At 45.1% G+C, this 20,367-nt stretch overlaps 1 protein-coding gene across 1 annotated transcript in view; it reads left to right on the forward strand.

Annotated features, from left to right (window-relative positions):
* Positions 1 to 8,755: 8,755 nt before the first annotated feature.
* LOC142907672 (CUGBP Elav-like family member 2) overlaps positions 8,756 to 20,367 on the forward strand; it is a 43,809-nt gene continuing 32,197 nt past the window's right edge. Inside the window, exons 1-2 of the mRNA XM_076057287.1 lie at positions 8,756 to 8,953; positions 20,162 to 20,245. Coding sequence (XP_075913402.1) covers positions 20,175 to 20,245 — 71 coding nt within the window. The 5' untranslated portion in view covers positions 8,756 to 8,953; positions 20,162 to 20,174. The remainder of the gene's footprint in view (positions 8,954 to 20,161; positions 20,246 to 20,367) is intronic.

Genomic DNA, 20,367 nt, shown 5'->3' on the forward strand with positions numbered 1-20,367 from the left:
TTGTTGTTGTCGTCGTTGTTGTCGTTGTCGTTGTTGTTGTTGTCGTTGTTGTTGTTGTTGTTGTCGTTGTTGTTGTTGTTGTCGTTGTTGTTGTTGTCGTTGTTGTTGTTGTCGTTGTTGTTGTTGTTGTTGTCGTTGTTGTTGTTGTCGTTGTTGTTGTTGTTGTCGTTGTTGTTGTTGTTGTCGTTGTTGTTGTTGTCGTTGTCGTTGTTGTTGTTGTCGTTGTTGTCGTTGTTGTCGTCGTTGTTGTTGTTGTTGTTGTCGTTGTTGTTGTCGTTGTTGTTGTTGTCGTTGTTGGAGTCGGCTGATTGCCTTCCCACCTCGGGCCGAACGATTTGGGGAAAATATCCGATCGCGATTTTTCCGACGGGAAATCGCGACCCGCGATTTGATTTGCGATTGCTTTAATTGTTTTAAAAGTCAAGCTGCAGTTCAATACTCACTGTGTCGTCGATTTAGAACACGTGACCGGGGCATTACCACGTGATACCGTCACAATACCAACTTCTCTATATAGTCTAATGCAAGGATGAGAACTTTAAAAGATATTAATTGCTTCCGACATTTATTAAAATGGTGGTGGCGGCGGTGGTGGTGGTGGCGGCGGTGGTGGTGGTGGTGGTTGTGGCGGTGGTGGTGGTGGTGGTGGTTGTGGCGGTGGTGGTAGTGGTGGTTGTAGAGGTGGTGGTGCCGGCGGTGGTGGTGGCGGTGATGGTGGTGGTGGTGTTTGGGGTGGTGGTGGTGGTGGTGGTGGTGGTTGGGGTGGTGGTGGGGTGGTGGTGGTGGTGGTTGTTGTGCCGGCGGTGGTGGTGGTGGTTGGGGTGGTGGTGGTTAGGGTGGTGGTGGGTGGGGTGGTGGTGGTGGTGCCGGCGGTGGTGGCGGTGGCGGTGGTGGTGGTGGCGGTGGTGGTAGTGGTTGTTGTAGCGGTGGCGGTGGTGGTGGTGGTGGCGGTGGTGGTAGTGGTTGTTATAGAGGCGGTGGTGGCGGTGGTGTTGGTGGCGGTGTTGGTAGTAGTTGTTTGCGGGTTTTTCAATGCTTATGACAACGAATTGCCGGCATCGGTTGGAGCAACTTGAATTGCACGGAACGGTTGCACGGAACGGTTGCATGGAACGGTTGCACGGAACAGTTGCACGGAACAGTTGCACGGAACGGTTGCACGGAACGGTTGCACGGAACAGTTGCACGGAACGGTTGCACGGAACGGTTGCACGGAACGGTTGCACGGAACGGTTGCACGGAACAGTTGCACGGAACAGTTGCACGTAATCGCACCCCCCCCCCTCCCCGTGTGTGCTCACGTGACACGCGCTCAAACTGATTCATCATAAATTATTATTGCTCACGCAACACACAGTGTCGGTGTGTGTGAGTATCTGAGTGGGTGAGTGTCTGAGTGGGTGTGAGTGTCTGAGTGGGTGTGAGTATCTGAGTGTGAGTATCTGAGTGGGTGTCAGTATCTGAGTGGGTGAGTGTGAGTATCTGAGTGGGTGAGTGTGAGTATCTGAGTGGGTGTGAGTATCTGAGTGGGTGTGAGTATCTGAGTGGGTGTGAGTATCTGAGTGGGTGTCAGTATCTGAGTGGGTGAGTGTGAGTATCTGAGTGGGTGAGTGTGAGTATCTGAGTGGGTGTGTGTGAGTATCTGAGTGGGTGTGAGTATCTGAGTGGGTGTGAGTATCTGAGTGGGTGAGTGTGAGTATCTGAGTGGGTGAGTGTGAGCATCTGAGTGGGTGTCAGTATCTGAGTGGGTGTGAGTATCTGAGTGAGTGTGAGTATCTGAGTGGGTGTGAGTATCTGAGTGAGTGTGAGTATCTGAGTGGGTGTCAGTATCTGAGTGGGTGTGAGTATCTGAGTGGGTGTCAGTATCTGAGTGGGTGTCAGTATCTGAGTGGGTGAGTGTGAGTATCTGAGTGGGTGTCAGTATCTGAGTGGGCGAGTGTGAGTATCTGATTGAGTGAGTGTGAGTATCTGAGTGGGCGAGTGTGAGTATCTGAGTGGGTGAGTGTGAGTATCTGAGTGGGTGTGAGTGTCTGAATGGGTGAGTGTGAGTATCTGAGTGAGTGTGAGTATCTGAATGGGTGTGAATATCTGAGTGGGTGAGTGTGAGTATCTGATTGAGTGAGTGTGAGTATCTGAGTGGGTGTGAGTATCTGAGTGGGTGTCAGTATCTGAGTGGGTGAGTGTGAGTATCTGAGTGAGTGTGAGTATCTGAGTGGGTGTGAGTATCTGAGTAGGTGAGTGTGAGTATCTAATTGAGTGTGAGTATCTGAGTGGGTGTCAGTATCTGAGTGGGTGAGTGTGAGTATCTGATTGAGTGTGAGTATCTGAGTGAGTGTATCTGAGTGAGTGTGAGTATCTGAGTGGGTGTCAGTATCTGAGTGGGTGAGTGTGAGTATCTGAGTGAGTGTGAGTATCTGAGTGAGTGTATCTGAGTGAGTGTGAGTATCTGAATGGGTGTGAGTATCTGAGTGGGTGAGTGTGAGTATCTGATTGAGTGAGTGTGAGTATCTGAGTGGGTGTGAGTATCTGAGTGAGTGTGAGTGGGTGAGTGTGAGTATCTGATTGAGTGAGTATCTGAGTGGGTGTCAGTATCTGAGTGGGTGAGTGTGAGTATCTGATTGAGTGAGTATCTGAGTGGGTGTCAGTATCTGAGTGGGTGAGTGTGAGTATCTGAGTGAGTGTATCTGAGTGAGTGTGAGTATCTGAGTGGGTGTCAGTATCTGAGTGGGTGAGTGTGAGTATCTGAGTGAGTGTGAGTATCTGAATGGGTGTGAGTATCTGAGTGGGTGAGTGTGAGTATCTGATTGAGTGAGTGTGAGTATTTGATTGGGTGTGAGTATCTGAGTGGGTGTGAGTATCTGAGTGGGTGTGAGTATCTGAGTGGGTGAGTGTGAGTATCTGATTGAGTGAGTGTGAGTATCTGAGTGGGTGTCACTATCTGAGTGTGTGAGAATTTGCGTGAGTGTGAGTATTTGAGTGAGTATCTGAGTGGGTGTGTGTGAGTATTTGAGTGAGTATCTGAGTGGGTGAGTGTGAGTATCTGAGTGAGTGTGAGTATCTGAGTGAGTGTGAGTATCTGAGTGAGTGAATATCTGATTGGGTGTGTGTGAGTATCTGAGTGAGTGTGAGTATCTGAGTGAGAGTATCTGAGTGAGTGTGAGTATCTGAGTGAGTGTGAGTATTTGAGTGGGTGTGAGTATCTGAGTGAGTGTGAGTATCTGAGTGGGTGAGTGTGAGTATCTGAGTGGGTGTCAGTATCTGAGTGGGTGAGTGTGAGTATCTGAGTGAGTGTGAGTATCTGAATGGGTGTGAGTATCTGAGTAGGTGAGTGTGAGTATCTGATTGAGTGAGTGTGAGTATCTGATTGGGTGTGAGTATCTGAGTGGGTGTGAGTATCTGAGTGGGTGTGTGTATCTGAGTGGGTGAGTGTGAGTATCTGATTGAGTGAGTGTGAGTATCTGAGTGGGTGTCAGTATCTGAGTGTGTGTGTGTGTGAGTATCTGAGTGGGTGTGAGTATCTGAGTGGGTGTGTGTATCTGAGTGGGTGAGTGTGAGTATCTGAGTGGGTAAGTGTGAGTATCTGAGTGGGTGTCAGTATCGGAGTGGGTGAGTGTGAGTATTTGAGTGAGTGAGCATTTGAGTGAGTGTGAGTATCTGAGTGGGTAAGTGTGAGTATCTGAGTGGGTGTCAGTATCTGAGTGGGTGAGTGTGAGTATTTGAGTGAGTGTGAGTATCTGAGTGGGTGTCAGTATCTGAGTGGGTGAGTGTGAGTATTTGAGTGAGTGTGAGTGTCTGAGTGGGTGTCAGTATCTGAGTGGGTGAGTGTGAGTATTTGAGTGAGTGTGAGTGTCTGAGTGGGTGTCAGTATCTGAGTGGGTGAGTGTGAGTATTTGAGTGAGTGTGAGTATCTGAGTGGGTGTCAGTATCTGAGTTGGTGTGTGTGAAGCTACCTGGTCTGTCGCTCCACACTAAGCTTCAGGTCTTCTCGGCCACGGTCATTCCATCCCTTCTCTACTCTTGCGAAACGTGGACCCCCCTAATGGAACATCTTCGCCGGTTAGGAACATTTAGGCTGGCCTGCCTACGATGCATCCTGATTTTAACCAGGCTGGATTGTGTGAGGAGCTCACAAATCCTTGAAATATTTGGACAAAGTCCCATCGGTGAGCTCCTCCGACACGCAGATAGAGACGGGGCTAAACGGGCGCGGCACGGGCTAGAGAAGAGATGGAGTGATGTGGTACAGGAGGCACGGGGCTAGAGAAGAGATGGAGTGATGTGGTACAGGAGGCACGGGGCTAGAGAAAAGATGGAGTAATGTGGTGCAGGAGGCACGGGGTTAGAGAAGAGATGGAGTGATGTGGTACAGGAGGCACGGGGCTAGAGAAGAGATGGAGTGATGTGGTACAGGAGGCACGGGGCTAGAGAAGAGATGGAGTGATGTGGTACAGGAGGAACGGGGCTAGTGAAGAGATGGAGTGATGTGGTACAGGAGGCACGGGCTAGAGAAGAGATGGAGTGATGTGGTACAGGAGGAACGGGGCTAGTGAAGAGATGGAGTGATGTGGTACAGGAGGCACGGGCTAGAGAAGAGATGGAGTAATGTGGTACAGGAGGCACGGGGCTAGAGAAGAGATGGAGTGATGTGGTACAGGAGGACGTGGAGCTGAGTGGACTTGCCGATGACTGGTACCAGCGGTGTCAAGATCGGCCTCTGTGGAGGAGGCTCGTGAAGGACGCTACTGGGCAGTTGGAGGCAGTCACCCTCCAACAACAACAATGGAGGGCGGAGGAGCGACGCTCACAACAACGAGCGGAGCGCCGGGTGGCTAAAGCACAGCAGGTTGGCACAGTAGGGGGCACGGGTGGTGCATCACCCACTCATCTCAGTCGTCTCAGTCAGTCGACCCGTGGCACCTGCTGGGTCTGCCCCGTGACCTTGACACTTCACGTGGCCTCAGGGTGCACCTAGCCCGGCACAGCCGCCGTGGAGACGTCACCGCCATGGCGGTGCAACGGTTCGCGCACTGCCCAAGTTCAATTCCCGCTCACGGGTGGATCAACAGTGGCGAATATTTGAACCTGTGCTGGGCCTCCCCTAGGTCGACTCGGCCTTATACGTGCACGCGGCACCTGTGCTATGGGTTCATACAACGCCGCACGTTAAGGCTGAGTCGACCTTGATGAGCCTCCAAGACCGGTTCATGATATCGATCAACGATTTGTCTACAGAAATCCCAGAAGGTTCAAACAATACAGGGGATTTATCATTCCGGACGAAATACATTTCCTTTGTTCCATCCACTTCTATTGTTCTACCGAAATCAGAAGTTGTCAACAAAACAAAAATTTATCTTCCGTAAGAATAGATTTCCTTTGTTCCAGCCACTTCTATTGTTCTACCGAAATCAGAAGTTGTCAACAAAACCAAACTTCATCTTCCGGAATAAATACATTTCCTTTGTTCCATCCACTTCTATTGTTCTACCGAAATCAGAAGTTGTCAACAAAACGAAACTGTATCTTCCGAAAGAAATAAATTTCCCCTGTCCCTTCCACTTCTATTGTTCTACCGAAATCCGAAGCCTCCACTAAAACTTGTGATTTTATCTTCCGGCATTGGAATATCTCTCCTCCACCCCTCCCCCTCGCCCCCAATAAAACAATCGTAAATCTTCCAGAATACGTCTTGGGCATTCATTTTGCTCTGTCGAACAAAGTCGTAAGACCTCTTCCAATCTCAGAAGGCCGCTACCGGAATTCGATGACATCCGAACTTGGAAGATGAAAAAAAACACGAAAGCCCCCATCTACCGGAAGATAAACTTCCGTTGCCCTTATATGGGCCACGTCTTCCGGAAGAGCTTATTCCGTAGCGTCTATAGTACTAGATTTCGTTATTTAAAGCTTTCGTGACTGCAGGGATTCATATTCTTGGTTCTTTCGGTGAAGTCACCACCACGTTAGAAGGGAAACAGTAAAATAATAAAAACATAAAACAATCAAATTATTGTAAAACAATAAAATTATTATTCTTGGTTATTTGGGTAAAGTCACCACCACGTAGAAGGGAAACAATAAAATAATAAAAATATAAAACAATAAAATTATTATTCTTGGTTCTTTGGGTAAAGTCACCACCACGTAGAAGGGAAACAATAAAATAATAAAAATATAAAACAATAAAATTATTGTAAAACAATAAAATTATTATTCTTGGTTCTTTGGTTAAAGTCACCACCACGTAGAAGGGAAACAATAAATAATAAAAATATAAAACAATACAATTATTATTCTTGGTTCTTTGGGTAAAGTCACCACCACGTAGAAGGGAAACAATAAATAATAAAAATATAAAACAATCAAATTATTATTCTTGGTTCTTTGGGTAAAGTCACCACCACGTAGAAGGGAAACAATAAAATAATTAAAATATATAAAACATTAAAATTCTCGCGACGTTTCGACTGCAACACAAGCAATCATCATCAGGCTCTGCCGTTGGTTTTCACACCTGATGAAGACTGCTTGTGCTAACAGTCGAAACGTCGTGAGATTTTTTATTGTTTTATATATATATATTTATTATCTTATTGTTTCCCTTCAACGTGGTGATTTTACCGAAAGAACCAAGAATATGAATCACTGCAGTCGCGAAAGCTTTAAAATAAAATAAAAAAATAGTACTATTTTTTTCGGTAGATAGAAAATAGAATAAAACTGAAATAAAAACAAAATAAAAACTAAAAAAAATTAAGTCAAAATAAAAAATATAAATAATAAATTTAAAATTTTGATTTAAAGCTTTCGTGACTGCAGTAATTCATATTCTTAGTTTTTTCGGTAAAGTCACGTTGAAGAGAAACAACAAAATAATAATATATATATAAAACAATAAAAAATTCTCACGACGTTTCGACCATAACTCAAACGGTCATCTTCAGGTGTGTTGGTTTGCATAAATTTATTTTTAAACGGCGCATTTATTTATAATCTAAATTTATAATCAATCTAAACAGTTTTCGTTGAAACCTTCTGCTGCCAGGCCACCAAGATACACCTCTTCGTCCCATAGTCTCTACTATCAGCTCCCCCACCTACAAACTAGCTCGTTTTTTGTCTGAAATCCTGCGTCCTTTCACTGGAAAGACCACCTCTGCGGTACAAAATTCTACTCACCTGGTATCGACAATCAAGGGTATTTCCCTGTCCCCAGACGACCTGCTTGTCAGTTTTGATGTAGTTTCCTTATTCACCAAGGTTCCTGTACCTGACACCATTGCAATCATTGAAGACTTGGTTCATCAAGGACTAAACACTGAGGTACCCCCCCTGGTGAGACACTGTTTAACCAATACATACTTCACTTGGAATGGAACTTTCTACAAACAAACTGAGGGCACCCCAATGGGCTCCCCCCTTTCTCCAGTTATAGCTAACATTTTCATGGAGAAATTTGAGACTGACGCCATCCAGACTGCCACTCTGCGCCCAACCTTATGGAAGAGGTGCGTGGATGACACTTTTGTCATCTGGCCACATGGCCGGCCTGCTCTAGACCAATTCTTCGACCACATCAATTCCATACACCCAGCCATCAGATTTACCATGGAAGTCGAAATAGATGGCAAGATACCTTTTTTGGATGTCCTAATTAAAAAGAGACCTGATGGTTCAATGAGCCACTCTGTCTACAGGAAAGCTACCCATACGGATGCTTATCTGAAACCAGATTCCCACCACCATCCATCACAGAAGAATTCTCTCATCAAGACTCTGTATCATAGAGCCCAATGCATATCCGACCAGGAACACATAAGCAGTGAACTCAAGCACGTACACCAAGCTCTTAGGGCTAATGGTTACTCCGACTATACAATCCGCAAAGCTATCACTCAAACCATGAAGAAGAACCCTCTTGAGGAGCCTTTCAAAACCATCACTTTACCCTACATTGCTGGGATCACAAAAAAGATCTCCAAAATCTTGAATAAACACAAGATCCAGGTCCGTTTCAACACATTACATAAAATCCGTGATCTGGTTCCGTCTGTAAAAGATGTGATTCCGGACATACAATACCCTGGTGTCTACAAACTAAGTTGCCTCTGTGGTAGTAGTTACATTGGAGAAACCAAACGCCATGTCTCGGACCGCATTCGTGAACACAAAGCAGACCTTAAACACGGTAGGACCAACACCTCGGCCGTAGCAGATCATTGTTCTAATTCAGTAGGCTCACATGCCATTGACTTTTCCAAGACAGAGGTTCTTTGTAAGCCATCTGGCTTCCATGAGAGATTCGTTCATGAGGCTATCCACATATACAAGCACAGAGACAATTTCAACGGAGAAGATGGATTCTATCTTAGCAATCATTGGAAAGATTTGATAAACCATTTCAGTTCTTAATTGATTGTTCACGCTTACAGTGGCTTTCAGACAGCATACATTATAAAAAATTTCGTCTCCCCCCTCCTCTTTTCAAAATATAGATGGACTAGTCCTGGGTAAACTGCCAAATCGCTGCGCGTGGCGCTAACGTTTTTTTATAAATAAATAAATGCGCCGCTTAAAAATAAATTCATGCAAACCAACACACCTGAAGATGACCGTTTGAGTTATGGTCGAAACGTCGTGAGAATTTTTTTAAATTGTTTTATATATATTTTATTATTTTGTTGTTTCTCTTCAACGTGACTTTACCGAAAAAACTAAGAATATAAATACATTTTAATTAAAAAAAACCAGTCTTCCGGAAGCAGAAGCAAAAAGGGGGCGGGGGTCCGCGCTTCCCATTGTCTTTTAAAGCGGCTGCGTCTTCCGGAAGACATCTACCGAATCCGGAAGATCCCCACCGAAACGAGGGGGAAAAAGCAACGGCGCCTTCTTCTTTCGCCCGCCATTGCCGTCCTCTCCTCGTGTCGCCATTGGGCCCGTGTCTCCTCGATCGGTGAGCGGACGACGCCGACGCCGACGATTGGGGGGAAGTTTATTTTTCCCCGTGCGTGGGAAGTGTTCCCCGCATTGTAAAGCCCTGCCGGCGCCCTCCTTTTGCTGTTGCTTTCCCCTCATCCTCGGCGAGGTCTGCGGGAAGTTTCGGCCCCCTCCGGTTGTCGCGGCCTAGTCGCTCTGGGTCAGCCTCGGCCTCGCCTGCTCGGCGTGCCGGCTTCGCCTCGCATTCTCCGGCAGAGGGCCGGGGAGGGGAGAGGGGGGGGGTGGCGGTCGGGTGTTTTTGTAATAATTGATTTAAGTTTTTTTTATTTTAAAGCTTTCTCGAGACTGCAGGGATTCGTATTCTTGGTTCTTTCGGCGAGGTCACCGCCACGTTAGAAGGGAAACGATAAAATAATAAAAAATATAAAACAATAAAATTATTATTCTTGGGTTTTTTTGGGGGGGGGGGGGGTAAAGTCACCACCACGTATGAAGGGAAATAATACAAATATAAAACAATAAAATTATTATTCTTGGTTCTTTCGGTAAAGTCACCGCCACGTAGAAGTGAAACGATAAAATAATATTTTTTTATATATTTAAAAAAACCCGGCACTTCAAATTTGCCTCGCTGTGGTTTTCACACCTGATGATGATTGCTTCTTGCGTTGGAGTCGAAACGTCGTGATAACTTTATCGGTTTATATTTTTTATTTTATTGTTTCCCTTCTAACGTGGTGGTGACTTTACCCAAAGAACCAAGAATACTAATTTTATCGTTTTATATTTTTTAATTATGTTATTGTTTCCCTTCTACGTGGTGGTGACTTTACCGAAAGAACCAAGAATAATAATTTTATTGTTTTACAATAATTGTATTTTATATTTTTTATTATTTTATTGTTTCCCTTCTACGTGGTGGTGACTTTACCCAAAGAACCAAGAAAACTAATTTTATCGTTTTATATTTTTTTATTATTTTATTGTTTCCCTTCTAACGTGGTGGTGACTTTACCCAAAGAACCAAGAATAATAATTTTATCGTTTTATATTTTTTTATTATTTTATTGTTTCCCTTCTAACGTGGTGGTGACTACCGAAAGAACCAAGAATAATAATTTTATTGTTTTATATTTTTATTATTTTATTGTTACCGAAAGAACCAAGAATAATAATTTTATCGTTTTATATTTTTTTATTATTTTATTGTTTCCCTTCTAACGTGGTGGTGACTTTACCCAAAGAACCAAGAATAATAATTTTATCGTTTTATATTTTTTATTATTTTATTGTTTCCCTTCTAACGTGGTGGTGACTTTACCGAAAGAACCAAGAATAATAATTTTATTGTTTTACAATAATTGTATTGTTTTATATATTTGTATTATTTTATTGTTTCCCTTCTACGTGGTGGTGACTTTACCGAAAGAACCAAGAATAATAATTTCATTGTTTTATATATTTTAATTGTTTTATTGTTTCCCTTCTACGTGGTGGTGACTTTACCGACAGAACCAAGAATAATAATTTTATTGTTTTATATATTTGTATTGTTTCCCTTCTAACGTGGTGGTGACTTTACCGAAAGAACCAAGAATACTAATTTTATTCTGTTTTATATATTTTTTATTAGTTTATTGTTTCCCCTTCTAACGTGGCGGTGACTTTACCCATAGAAACCAAGACTATGAACCGATTGAAGTGATGGTGGCAAATCGTGGGGGGGAAAAAAAAACCGTCCAAATTGCTCCCCCCCCCCCCCCCGAAATTCCTCTTGGGGTTTCGCCCAAAGACTCCTCTGCAGGAGGGTCGTGCCAAGCTTGGCACAAAAATCTGCATCGGTGTGTTCCTGCGATGGATGGGGAATCCGATGAGCTGCGAAGCTCTTTATTTACAGCCACCAAACACAACGTGAGACGCGCACGCACGGCAGTAGTGCAAAGTATAGGGAGAGAGAGAGGGAGAGAAAAATTAACCCCTTACGAATGGAACTCTGCAATGCGTTTTTTTGGGTTAGATCCCGTTTAAAATAAACAAGAAAATATTAATTTTGTGTCGTTCAACCCGCCACCACCCAACGCGCGCACGGCCAAATGAATAAAACTGCTCTGGTTTTTTTTTTTCCCGGTAAAGTGACGTATGTAGAAGTACAACAAAAATTATATTTAACAAAAAACTTAAATCGGTTCAATGTAATTTTATTGTATTTCTACAATACGCGACTTTAGCGAAAAAAACCAGGCCAGTGAGTAGTGACGGGGTTTATCACGTTGACAGAGCGTGTCCAGCTCGTTACCAGTCACAGCGTCACACCGCTTGCGCGTAGGAGAGTTAAACCAGCTCGTTACTAGTCACAGCGTCACACCGCCTGTGTGTAGGAGAGTTAGACCAGCTCGTTACTAGTCACAGCGTCACACCGCCTGTGTGTAGGAGAGTTAAACCAGCTCGTTACTAGTCAGAGCGTCACACCGCCTGTGTGTAGGAGAGTTAGACCAGCTCGTTACTAGTCACAGCGTCACACCGCCTGTGTGTAGGAGAGTTAGACCAGCTCGTTACTAGTCACAGCGTCACACCGCCTGTGTGTAGGAGAGTTAGACCAGCTCGTTACTAGTCACAGCGTCACACCGCCTGTGTGTAGGAGAGTTAAACCAGCTCGTTACTAGTCAGAGCGTCACACCGCCTGTGTGTAGGAGAGTTAGACCAGCTCGTTACTAGTCACAGCGTCACACCGCCTGTGTGTAGGAGAGTTAGACCAGCTCGTTACTAGTCACAGCGTCACACCGCCTGTGTGTAGGAGAGTTAGACCAGCTCGTTACCAGTCACAGCGTCACACCGCTCGTGCGTAGGAGAGTTAGACCAACTCGTTACTAGTCACAGCGTCACACCGCCTGTGTGTAGGAGAGTTAGACCAGCTCGTTACTAGTCACAGCGTCACACCGCTTGTGCGTAGGAGAGTTAGACCAGCTCGTTACTAGTCACAGCGTCACACCGCTTGTGTGTAGGAGAGCTAAACCAGCTCGTTACTAGTCACAGCGTCACACCGCCTGTGTGTAGGAGAGTTAGACCAGCTCCTTACTGGTCACAGCGTCACACCGCCTGTGCGTAGGAGAGTTAGACCAGCTCGTTACTAGTCACAGCGTCACACCGCCTGTGTGTAGGAGAGTTAGACCAGCTCGTTACTAGTCACAGCGTCACACCGCCTGTGTGTAGGAGAGTTAGACCAGCTCGTTACTAGTCACAGCGTCACACCGCCTGTGTGTAGGAGAGTTAGACCAGCTTGTTACTAGTCACAGCGTCACACCGCCTGTGTGTAGGAGAGTTAGACCAACTCGTTACTAGTCACAGCGTCACACCGCCTGTGTGTAGGAGAGTTAGACCAGCTTGTTACTAGTCACAGCGTCACACCGCCTGTGTGTAGGAGAGTTAGACCAGCTCGTTACTAGTCACAGCGTCACACCGCCTGTGTGTAGGAGAGTTAGACCAGCTTGTTACTAGTCACAGCGTCACACCGCCTGTGTGTAGGAGAGTTAGACCAACTCGTTACTAGTCACAGCGTCACACCGCCTGTGTGTAGGAGAGTTAGACCAGCTTGTTACTAGTCACAGCGTCACACCGCCTGTGTGTAGGAGAGTTAGACCAGCTCGTTACTGGTCACAGCGTCACACCGCCTGTGTGTAGGAGGGTTAGACCAGCTCGTTACTGGTCACAGCGTCACACCGCTTGTGTGTAGGAGAGTTAGACCAGCTCGTTACTGGTCACAGCGTCACACCGCTTGTGTGTAGGTGAGTTAGACCAGCTCGTTACTGGTCACAGCGTCACACCGCTTGTGTGTAGGAGAGTTAGACCAGCTCGTTACTAGTCACAGCGTCACACCGCCTGTGTGTGGGAGAGTTAGACCAGCTCGTTACTAGTCACAGCGTCACACCGCTTGTGTGTAGGAGAGTTAGACCAGCTCGTTACTAGTCACAGTGTCACACCGCTTGTGTGTAGGAGAGTTAGACCAGCTCGTTACTAGTCACAGCATCACACCGCCTGTGTGTAGGAGAGTTAGACCAGCTCGTTACTAGTCACAGCGTCACACCGCTTGTGTGTAAGAGAGTTAAACCAACTCGTTACTAGTCACAGCGTCATACCGCTTGTGCGTAGGAGAGTTAGACCAGCTCGTTACTAGTCACAGCGTCACACCGCCTGTGTGTAGGAGAGTTAGACCAGCTCGTTACTAGTCACAGCGTCACACCGCTTGTGTGTAGGAGAGTTAGACCAGCTCGTTACTAGTCACAGCGTCACACCGCTCGTGCGTAGGAGAGCTAAACCAGCTCGTTACTAGTCACAGCGTCACACCGCTTGTGTGTAGGAGAGTTAAACCAGCTCGTTGGTAGTCACAGCGTCACACCGCCTGTGCGTGGGAGAGTTAGACCAGCTCGTTACTAGTCACAGCGTCACACCGCCTGTGTGTAGGAGAGTTAAACCATCTCGTTACTAGTCACACTGCCTGTGTGTAGGAGAGTTAAACCAGCTCGTTACTGGTCACAGCGTCACACCGCCTGTGTGTAGGAGAGTTAGACCAGCTCGTTACTAGTCACAGCGTCACACCGCCTGTGTGTAGGAGAGTTAGACCAGCTCGTTACTGGTCACAGCGTCACACCGCCTGTGTGTAGGAGAGTTAAACCAGCTCGTTACTAGTCACAGCGTCACACCGCTTGTGTGTAGGAGAGTTAGACCAGCTCGTTACTAGTCACAGCGTCACACCGCCTGTGTGTAGGAGAGTTAGACCAGCTCGTTACTAGTCACAGCGTCACACCGCCTGTGTGTAGGAGAGTTAAACCAGCTCGTTACTAGTCACAGCGTCACACCGCTTGTGTGTAGGAGAGTTAGACCAGCTCGTTACTAGTCACAGCGTCACACCGCCTGTGTGTAGGAGAGTTAGACCAGCTCGTTACTAGTCACAGCGTCACACCGCTTGTGTGTAGGAGAGTTAGACCAACTCGTTACTAGTCACAGCGTCACACCGCTTGCGCGTAGGAGAGTTAGACCAGCTCGTTGCTAGTCACAGCGTCACACCGCCTGTGTGTAGGAGAGTTAGACCAGCTCGTTACTAGTCAGTGTCACACCGCCTGTGTGTAGGAGAGTTAGACCAGCTCGTTACTAGTCACAGCGTCACACCGCCTGTGTGTAGGAGAGTTAAACCAGCTTGTTACTAGTCACAGCGTCACACCGCTCGTGTGTAGGAGAGTTAAACCAGCTCGTGACTAGTCACAGCGTCACACCGCTTATGTGTAGGAGAGTTAGACCATCTCGTTACTAGTCAGTGTCACACCGCCTGTGTGTAGGAGAGTTAGACCAGCTCGTTACTAGTCACAGCGTCACACCGCTTGTGCGTAGGAGAGTTAGACCAGCTCGTTACTGGTCACAGCGTCACACCGCTTGTGTGTAGGAGAGTTAGACCAGCTCGTTGCTAGTCACAGCGTCACACCGCTTGTGTGTAGGAGAGTTAGACCAGCTCGTTACTAGTCACAGCGTCACACCGCCTGTGTGTAGGAGAGTTAGACCAGCTCGTTACTGGTCACAGCGTCACACCGCCTGTGTGTAGGAGAGTTAGACCAGCTCGTTGCTAGTCACAGCGTCACACCGCTTGCGCGTAGGAGAGTTAGACCAGCTCGTTACTAGTCACAGCGTCACACCGCTTGTGTGTAGGAGAGTTAGACCAGCTCGTTACCAGTCACAGCGTCACACCGCCTGTGTGTAGGAGAGTTAAACCAGCTCGTTGCTAGTCACAGCGTCACACCGCTCGTGCGTAGGAGAGTTAGACCAGCTCGTTGCTAGTGATTAACGCGCACGAGTAACAATGGGTACCCATTGTAATTCGCGCATGTGGGTAACAATGGGATTTCCATTGTCATGAACACATACGAATAGCATTGTTGACGATGAACGCACATGAACAATAATGGGTGCCCATTGGCATTGATTTACACGCGAATATCAATTAAGGAATGCATATGAACAATGAATGAATATGCAATGCGCGTTGCCACGGAAACCCACTGTAATTAATCGTCGCATATGCGTTACAATTGGGGCCCAATGTAATCATTGAACGCTCAAGCTTAACGGGTGATGTCCATTGTAATTAACGAATCCATATCCGAAACAATGACTGCCCATTGGAATTCATGAATGTATGCACGTGGCAGTGGATGCCCCCATTGTAATCCATGCATGCACGTGCATTTTAATTTATGAATGCGTATCCATACCTGCGGGTGCCCATTGCAATTAATGAATGCTTGTACCTTAACAACAACAACGTGTCCATCGCCGTCTGGGTTACTGAACTGGGAGGTGAAGTTGAACTTTGCGCGTCTCGCCAGGTGAAGCCCACTAAGCGACTTTGCTCGGTTTTTTATATTTTTTACACGCTTTCATTTAACTCGCTCTGTCTGTTGTTGTTGTTATTGTATCCTCAAATCTCGCAACTCAATTGTAACACACTTCCCAATGTGGTATATCGACTGCAGACTTGGTTATACTTGTGTCATGCTGATGACAATTACCATATTCTATCGTTAAGAATAAAAAAATATACCAGTAAAACCTTGGATTGCGAGTAACTTGGTCTGCGAGTGTTTTGCAAGACGAGCAGATTTTTTTAGTAAATGTTAATTTGATAAACGAGCGAGGGGTCTTGCAATACGAGCAGTAGTACGCTTTGTACTGCCGAGCATCACGTGATCACAACTGATGTACACCGAGTGCTTTGATGTACGAGTGCTTTGGATTACAAGCACGTTTTACGGAATGGAATTTATGCTCCTCGCAATCCAAGGTTTTACTGTATTTTAAAACGTTATCTTTTTTATTTACACGCTTTTATTTAACTCGCTCTGTCTGTTGTTGTTATTGTATCCTCAAATCTCGCAACTCAATTGTAACCCACTTCCCAATGTGGTATATCGACTGCAGACCTGGTATATACTTACGTCATGCTGATGACAATTACCACATTCTATCGTTAAAATTTTTTCAAAAATAAACACATACCAGTAAAACCTTGGATTGCGAGTTACTTGGTCTGCGAGTGTTTTGCAAGACGAGCAGATTTTTTTAGTAAATGTTAATTTGATAAACGAGCGAGGGGTCTTGCAATACGCGCAGTAGTACACGCTTTGTACTGCCGAGCATCACGTGATCACAACTGATGTACACCGAGTGCTTTGATGTACGAGTGCTTTGGATTACAAGCACGTTTACGGAACGGAATTATGCTCCTCGCAATCCAAGCTTTTACTGTACTTTAAAACGTTATCTTTTTTTATTTACACGCTTTTATTTAGCTCGCTCTGTTGTTATTGTAACCTCAAATCTCGCAACTCAATTGTAACCCACTTCCCAATGTGGTATATCGACTGCAGACCTGGTATATACTTACGTCATGCTGATGACAATTACCATATTCTATCGTTAAAATTTTTTTTAAAATAAACACATACCAGTGAAACCTTGGATTGCGAGTAACTTGGTCTGCGAGTGTTTTGCAAGACGAGCAGATTTTTTTAGTAAATGTTAATTTGATAAACGAGCGAGGGGTCTTGCAATACGCGCAGTAGTACACGCTTTGTACTGCCGAGCATCACGTGATCACAACTGATGTACACCGAGTGCTTTGATGTACGAGTGCTTTGGATTACAAGCACGTTTTACGGAACGGAATTATGCTCCTAGCAATCCAAGGTTTTTACTGTACTTTAAAACGTTATCTTTTTTTATTTACACGCTTTTATTTAACTCGCTCTGTTGTTGTTATTGTATCCTCAAATCTCGCAACTCAATTGTAACCCACTTCCCAATGTGGTATATCGACTGCAGACTTTGTATATACTTACGTCATGCTGATGACAATTACCATATTCTGTCGTAGCAGTGTAAATTGTACATTTATAAAACGTTCTATTTTATACGTTTCGGCTTGGCTCTAATTGTCCGTTGGCTGTGAATCGCCACGGTCCATCTTCTATCGTTTTTTCGGTAAAGTCGCCACCACGTAGAATGAGAGTAAAATAATAAATTGATGAAATAAAATAACACAGTAAAGTTCTCACGACGTTTTCGGCCACAACGCAAGCGGCCTCCCATCAGGTGAAGGGACTGGACTGTCCGGAGGACAGCGTACGTTCACCTGACGGAGGCCGCTTGTGTTGTGGCCGAAAACGTCGTGAGAACTTTATTGTGTTATTTTATCGATTTATTATTTTGTTATTCCCATTCTACGTGGCGGTGACTTTACCGAAAGAGCCAAAGAGGACGAATCCTTGCAGTCACGAAAGATTCAAATGGAAGTTTTCACCACGGTCCCTTTCGTTACGGCAAGCTTAGGGGGGCCGCTTCCTGGAGTGGTGGAGTTCTGGCATTACTAGGACGGTACATTTCATGAAAGCGCGACCGTTATACCGAGAACGATGATGTTGGTGAGAATGATGGTGACGATAATGATGTTGGTGAGAATGATGGTGACGATAATGATGTTGGTGAGAATGATGGTGACGATAATGATGTTGGTGAGAATGATGGTGACGATAATGATGGTGACGATAATGATGGTGACGATAATGATGGTGAGAATGATGGTGACGATAATGATGGTGACGATAATGATGGTGACGATAATGATGGTGAGAATGATGGTGACGATAATGATGGTGACGATAATGATGGTGACGATAATGTTGGTGAGAATGATGGTGACGATAATGATGGTGAGAATGATGTTGACGATAATGTTGGTGAGAATGATGGTGACGATAATGATGTTGAGAATGATGTTGACGATAATGATGTTGACGATAATGATGTTGACGATAATGATGTTGACGATAATGATGGTGAGAATGATGTTGAGTTATGTTAAGAATGATGTTGAGTGATGTTGACGATAATGATGTTGACGATAATGATGGTGAGAATGATGTTGAGTGATGTTAAGAATGATGTTGAGTGATGTTGACGATAATGATGTTGACGATAATGTTGGTGAGAATGATGTTGACGATAATGATGTTGACGATAATGATGTTGACGATAATGAAGGTGACGATAATGATGGTGACGATAATGATGTTGACGATAATGATGGTGAGAATGATGGTGAGAATGATGGTGACGATAATGATGGTGACGATAATGATGTTGACGATAATGATGTTGACGATAATGTTGGTGAGAATGATGGTGACGATAATGATGGTGATAATGATGTTGATAATGATGGTGACGAGAATGATGTTGACGATAATGATGGTGACGATAATGATGTTGATAATGATGGTGACGAGAATGATGTTGACGATAATGATGTTGACGATAATGATGTTGACGATAATGATGGTGACGATAATGATGTTGATAATGATGGTGACGATAATGATGTTGATAATGATGGTGACGATAATGATGGTGACGATAATGATGTTGACGATAATGATGGTGACGATAATGATGGTGACGATAATGATGTTGAGAGTGATGTTGACGATAATGATGGTGAGAATGATGGTGAGAATGATGGTGACGATAATGATGGTGACGATAATGATGGTGAGAATGATGGTGACGATAATGATGTTGACGATAATGATGGTGACGATAATGATGGTGACGATAATGATGTTGACGATAATGATGTTGACGATAATGATGGTGACGATAATGATGGTGAGAATGATGGTGACGATAATGATGTTGACGATAATGATGTTGACGATAATGATGTTGAGAATGATGGTGGTGAGAATGATGGTGACGATAATGATGGTGACGATAATGATGGTGACGATAATGATGTTGAGAATGATGTTGACGATAATGATGTTGACGATAATGATGGTGACGATAATGATGTTGAGAATGATGGTGACGATAATGATGTTGACGATAATGATGTTGACGATAATGATGGTGACGATAATGATGGTGACGATAATGTTGGTGAGAATGATGTTGACGATAATGATGGTGACGATAATGATGTTGACGATAATGATGGTGACGATAATGATGTTGAGAATGATGGTGACGATAATGATGGTGACGATAATGATGTTGACGATAATGATGTTGACGATAATGATGGTGACGATAATGATGGTGACGATAATGATGGTGAGAATGATGGTGACGATAATGATGGTGAGAATGATGGTGAGGATAATGTTGTTGAGAATGATGGTGAGGATAATGATGGTGACGATAATGATGTTGAGAATGATGTTGACGATAATGTTGGTGAGAATGATGGTGACGATAATGATGGTGACGATAATGATGGTGACGATAATGATGGTGACGATAATGATGTTGAGAATGATGGTGACGATAATGATGGTGACGATAATGATGGTGACGATAATGATGGTGACGATAATGATGGTGACGATAATGATGGTGACGATAATGATGTTGAGAATGATGGTGACGATAATGATGGTGACGATAATGATGGTGACGATAATGATGGTGACGATAATGATGGTGACGATAATGATGGTGACGATAATGATGGTGACGATAATGATGGTGACGATAATGATGGTGACGATAATGATGGTGACGATAATGATGGTGACGATAATGATGGTGAGAATGATGGTGACGATAATGATGGTGACGATAATGATGGTGACGATAATGATGGTGACGATAATGATGGTGACGATAATGATGGTGACGATGCTGCTGGTGACGATCGTGATCCTAACGACTCAAATGCCGCTTCATGACAATGCTGATGCTGCTGTTTACAATGAAGGTGACGATGCTGATGATGACGATGCTGATGATGACGATGCTGATGACGATGCTTCTGATGACGATGCTGCTGATGACGATGCTGCTGATGATGATGCTGCTGGTGACGATGCCGCTGCTGGTGACGATGATGCTGATGATGATGCTGCTGGTGACGATGCTGCTGATGATGATGATGCTGCTGGTGACGATGCCGCTGACGCTGATGCTGGTGACGATGCTGCTGATGATGCTGCTGCTGACGATGCTGCTGATGACGATGCTGGTAATGACGCTGCTGCTGACGACGCTGCCGGTGACGATGCCACTGATGATGATGATGATGCTGCTGGTGACGATGCCGATGACGATGCTGCTGATGATGATGCTGCTGGTGATGATGACGATGCCGCTGACGCTGATGCCGCTGTTGGTGTCCGCGCAGCTCCGTGCGCGTCATGACGTCCGTGTCGTTCTTCTCCGAGAACCTGGGCTCGGCAGGCGGCGATGACGGAGGCGTCCAGTCCGAGTGAGTGGGAGCACGCACAGGGACTCACACACACACGTACACGAGTGTAGGTGTGTGTGTGTACGTGTGTAGGAGTGTGTCACTGTGTGTGTGTGTCAGTGTGTGTGTGTGTCAGTGTGTGT

This window comes from Petromyzon marinus, chromosome 80 (assembly GCF_048934315.1).
Source record: "Petromyzon marinus isolate PM22_M1 ecotype Great Lakes invasive population chromosome 80, UKy_Petmar_22M1.pri1.0, whole genome shotgun sequence".
NCBI classification, from domain to species: domain Eukaryota; kingdom Metazoa; phylum Chordata; class Hyperoartia; order Petromyzontiformes; family Petromyzontidae; genus Petromyzon; species Petromyzon marinus.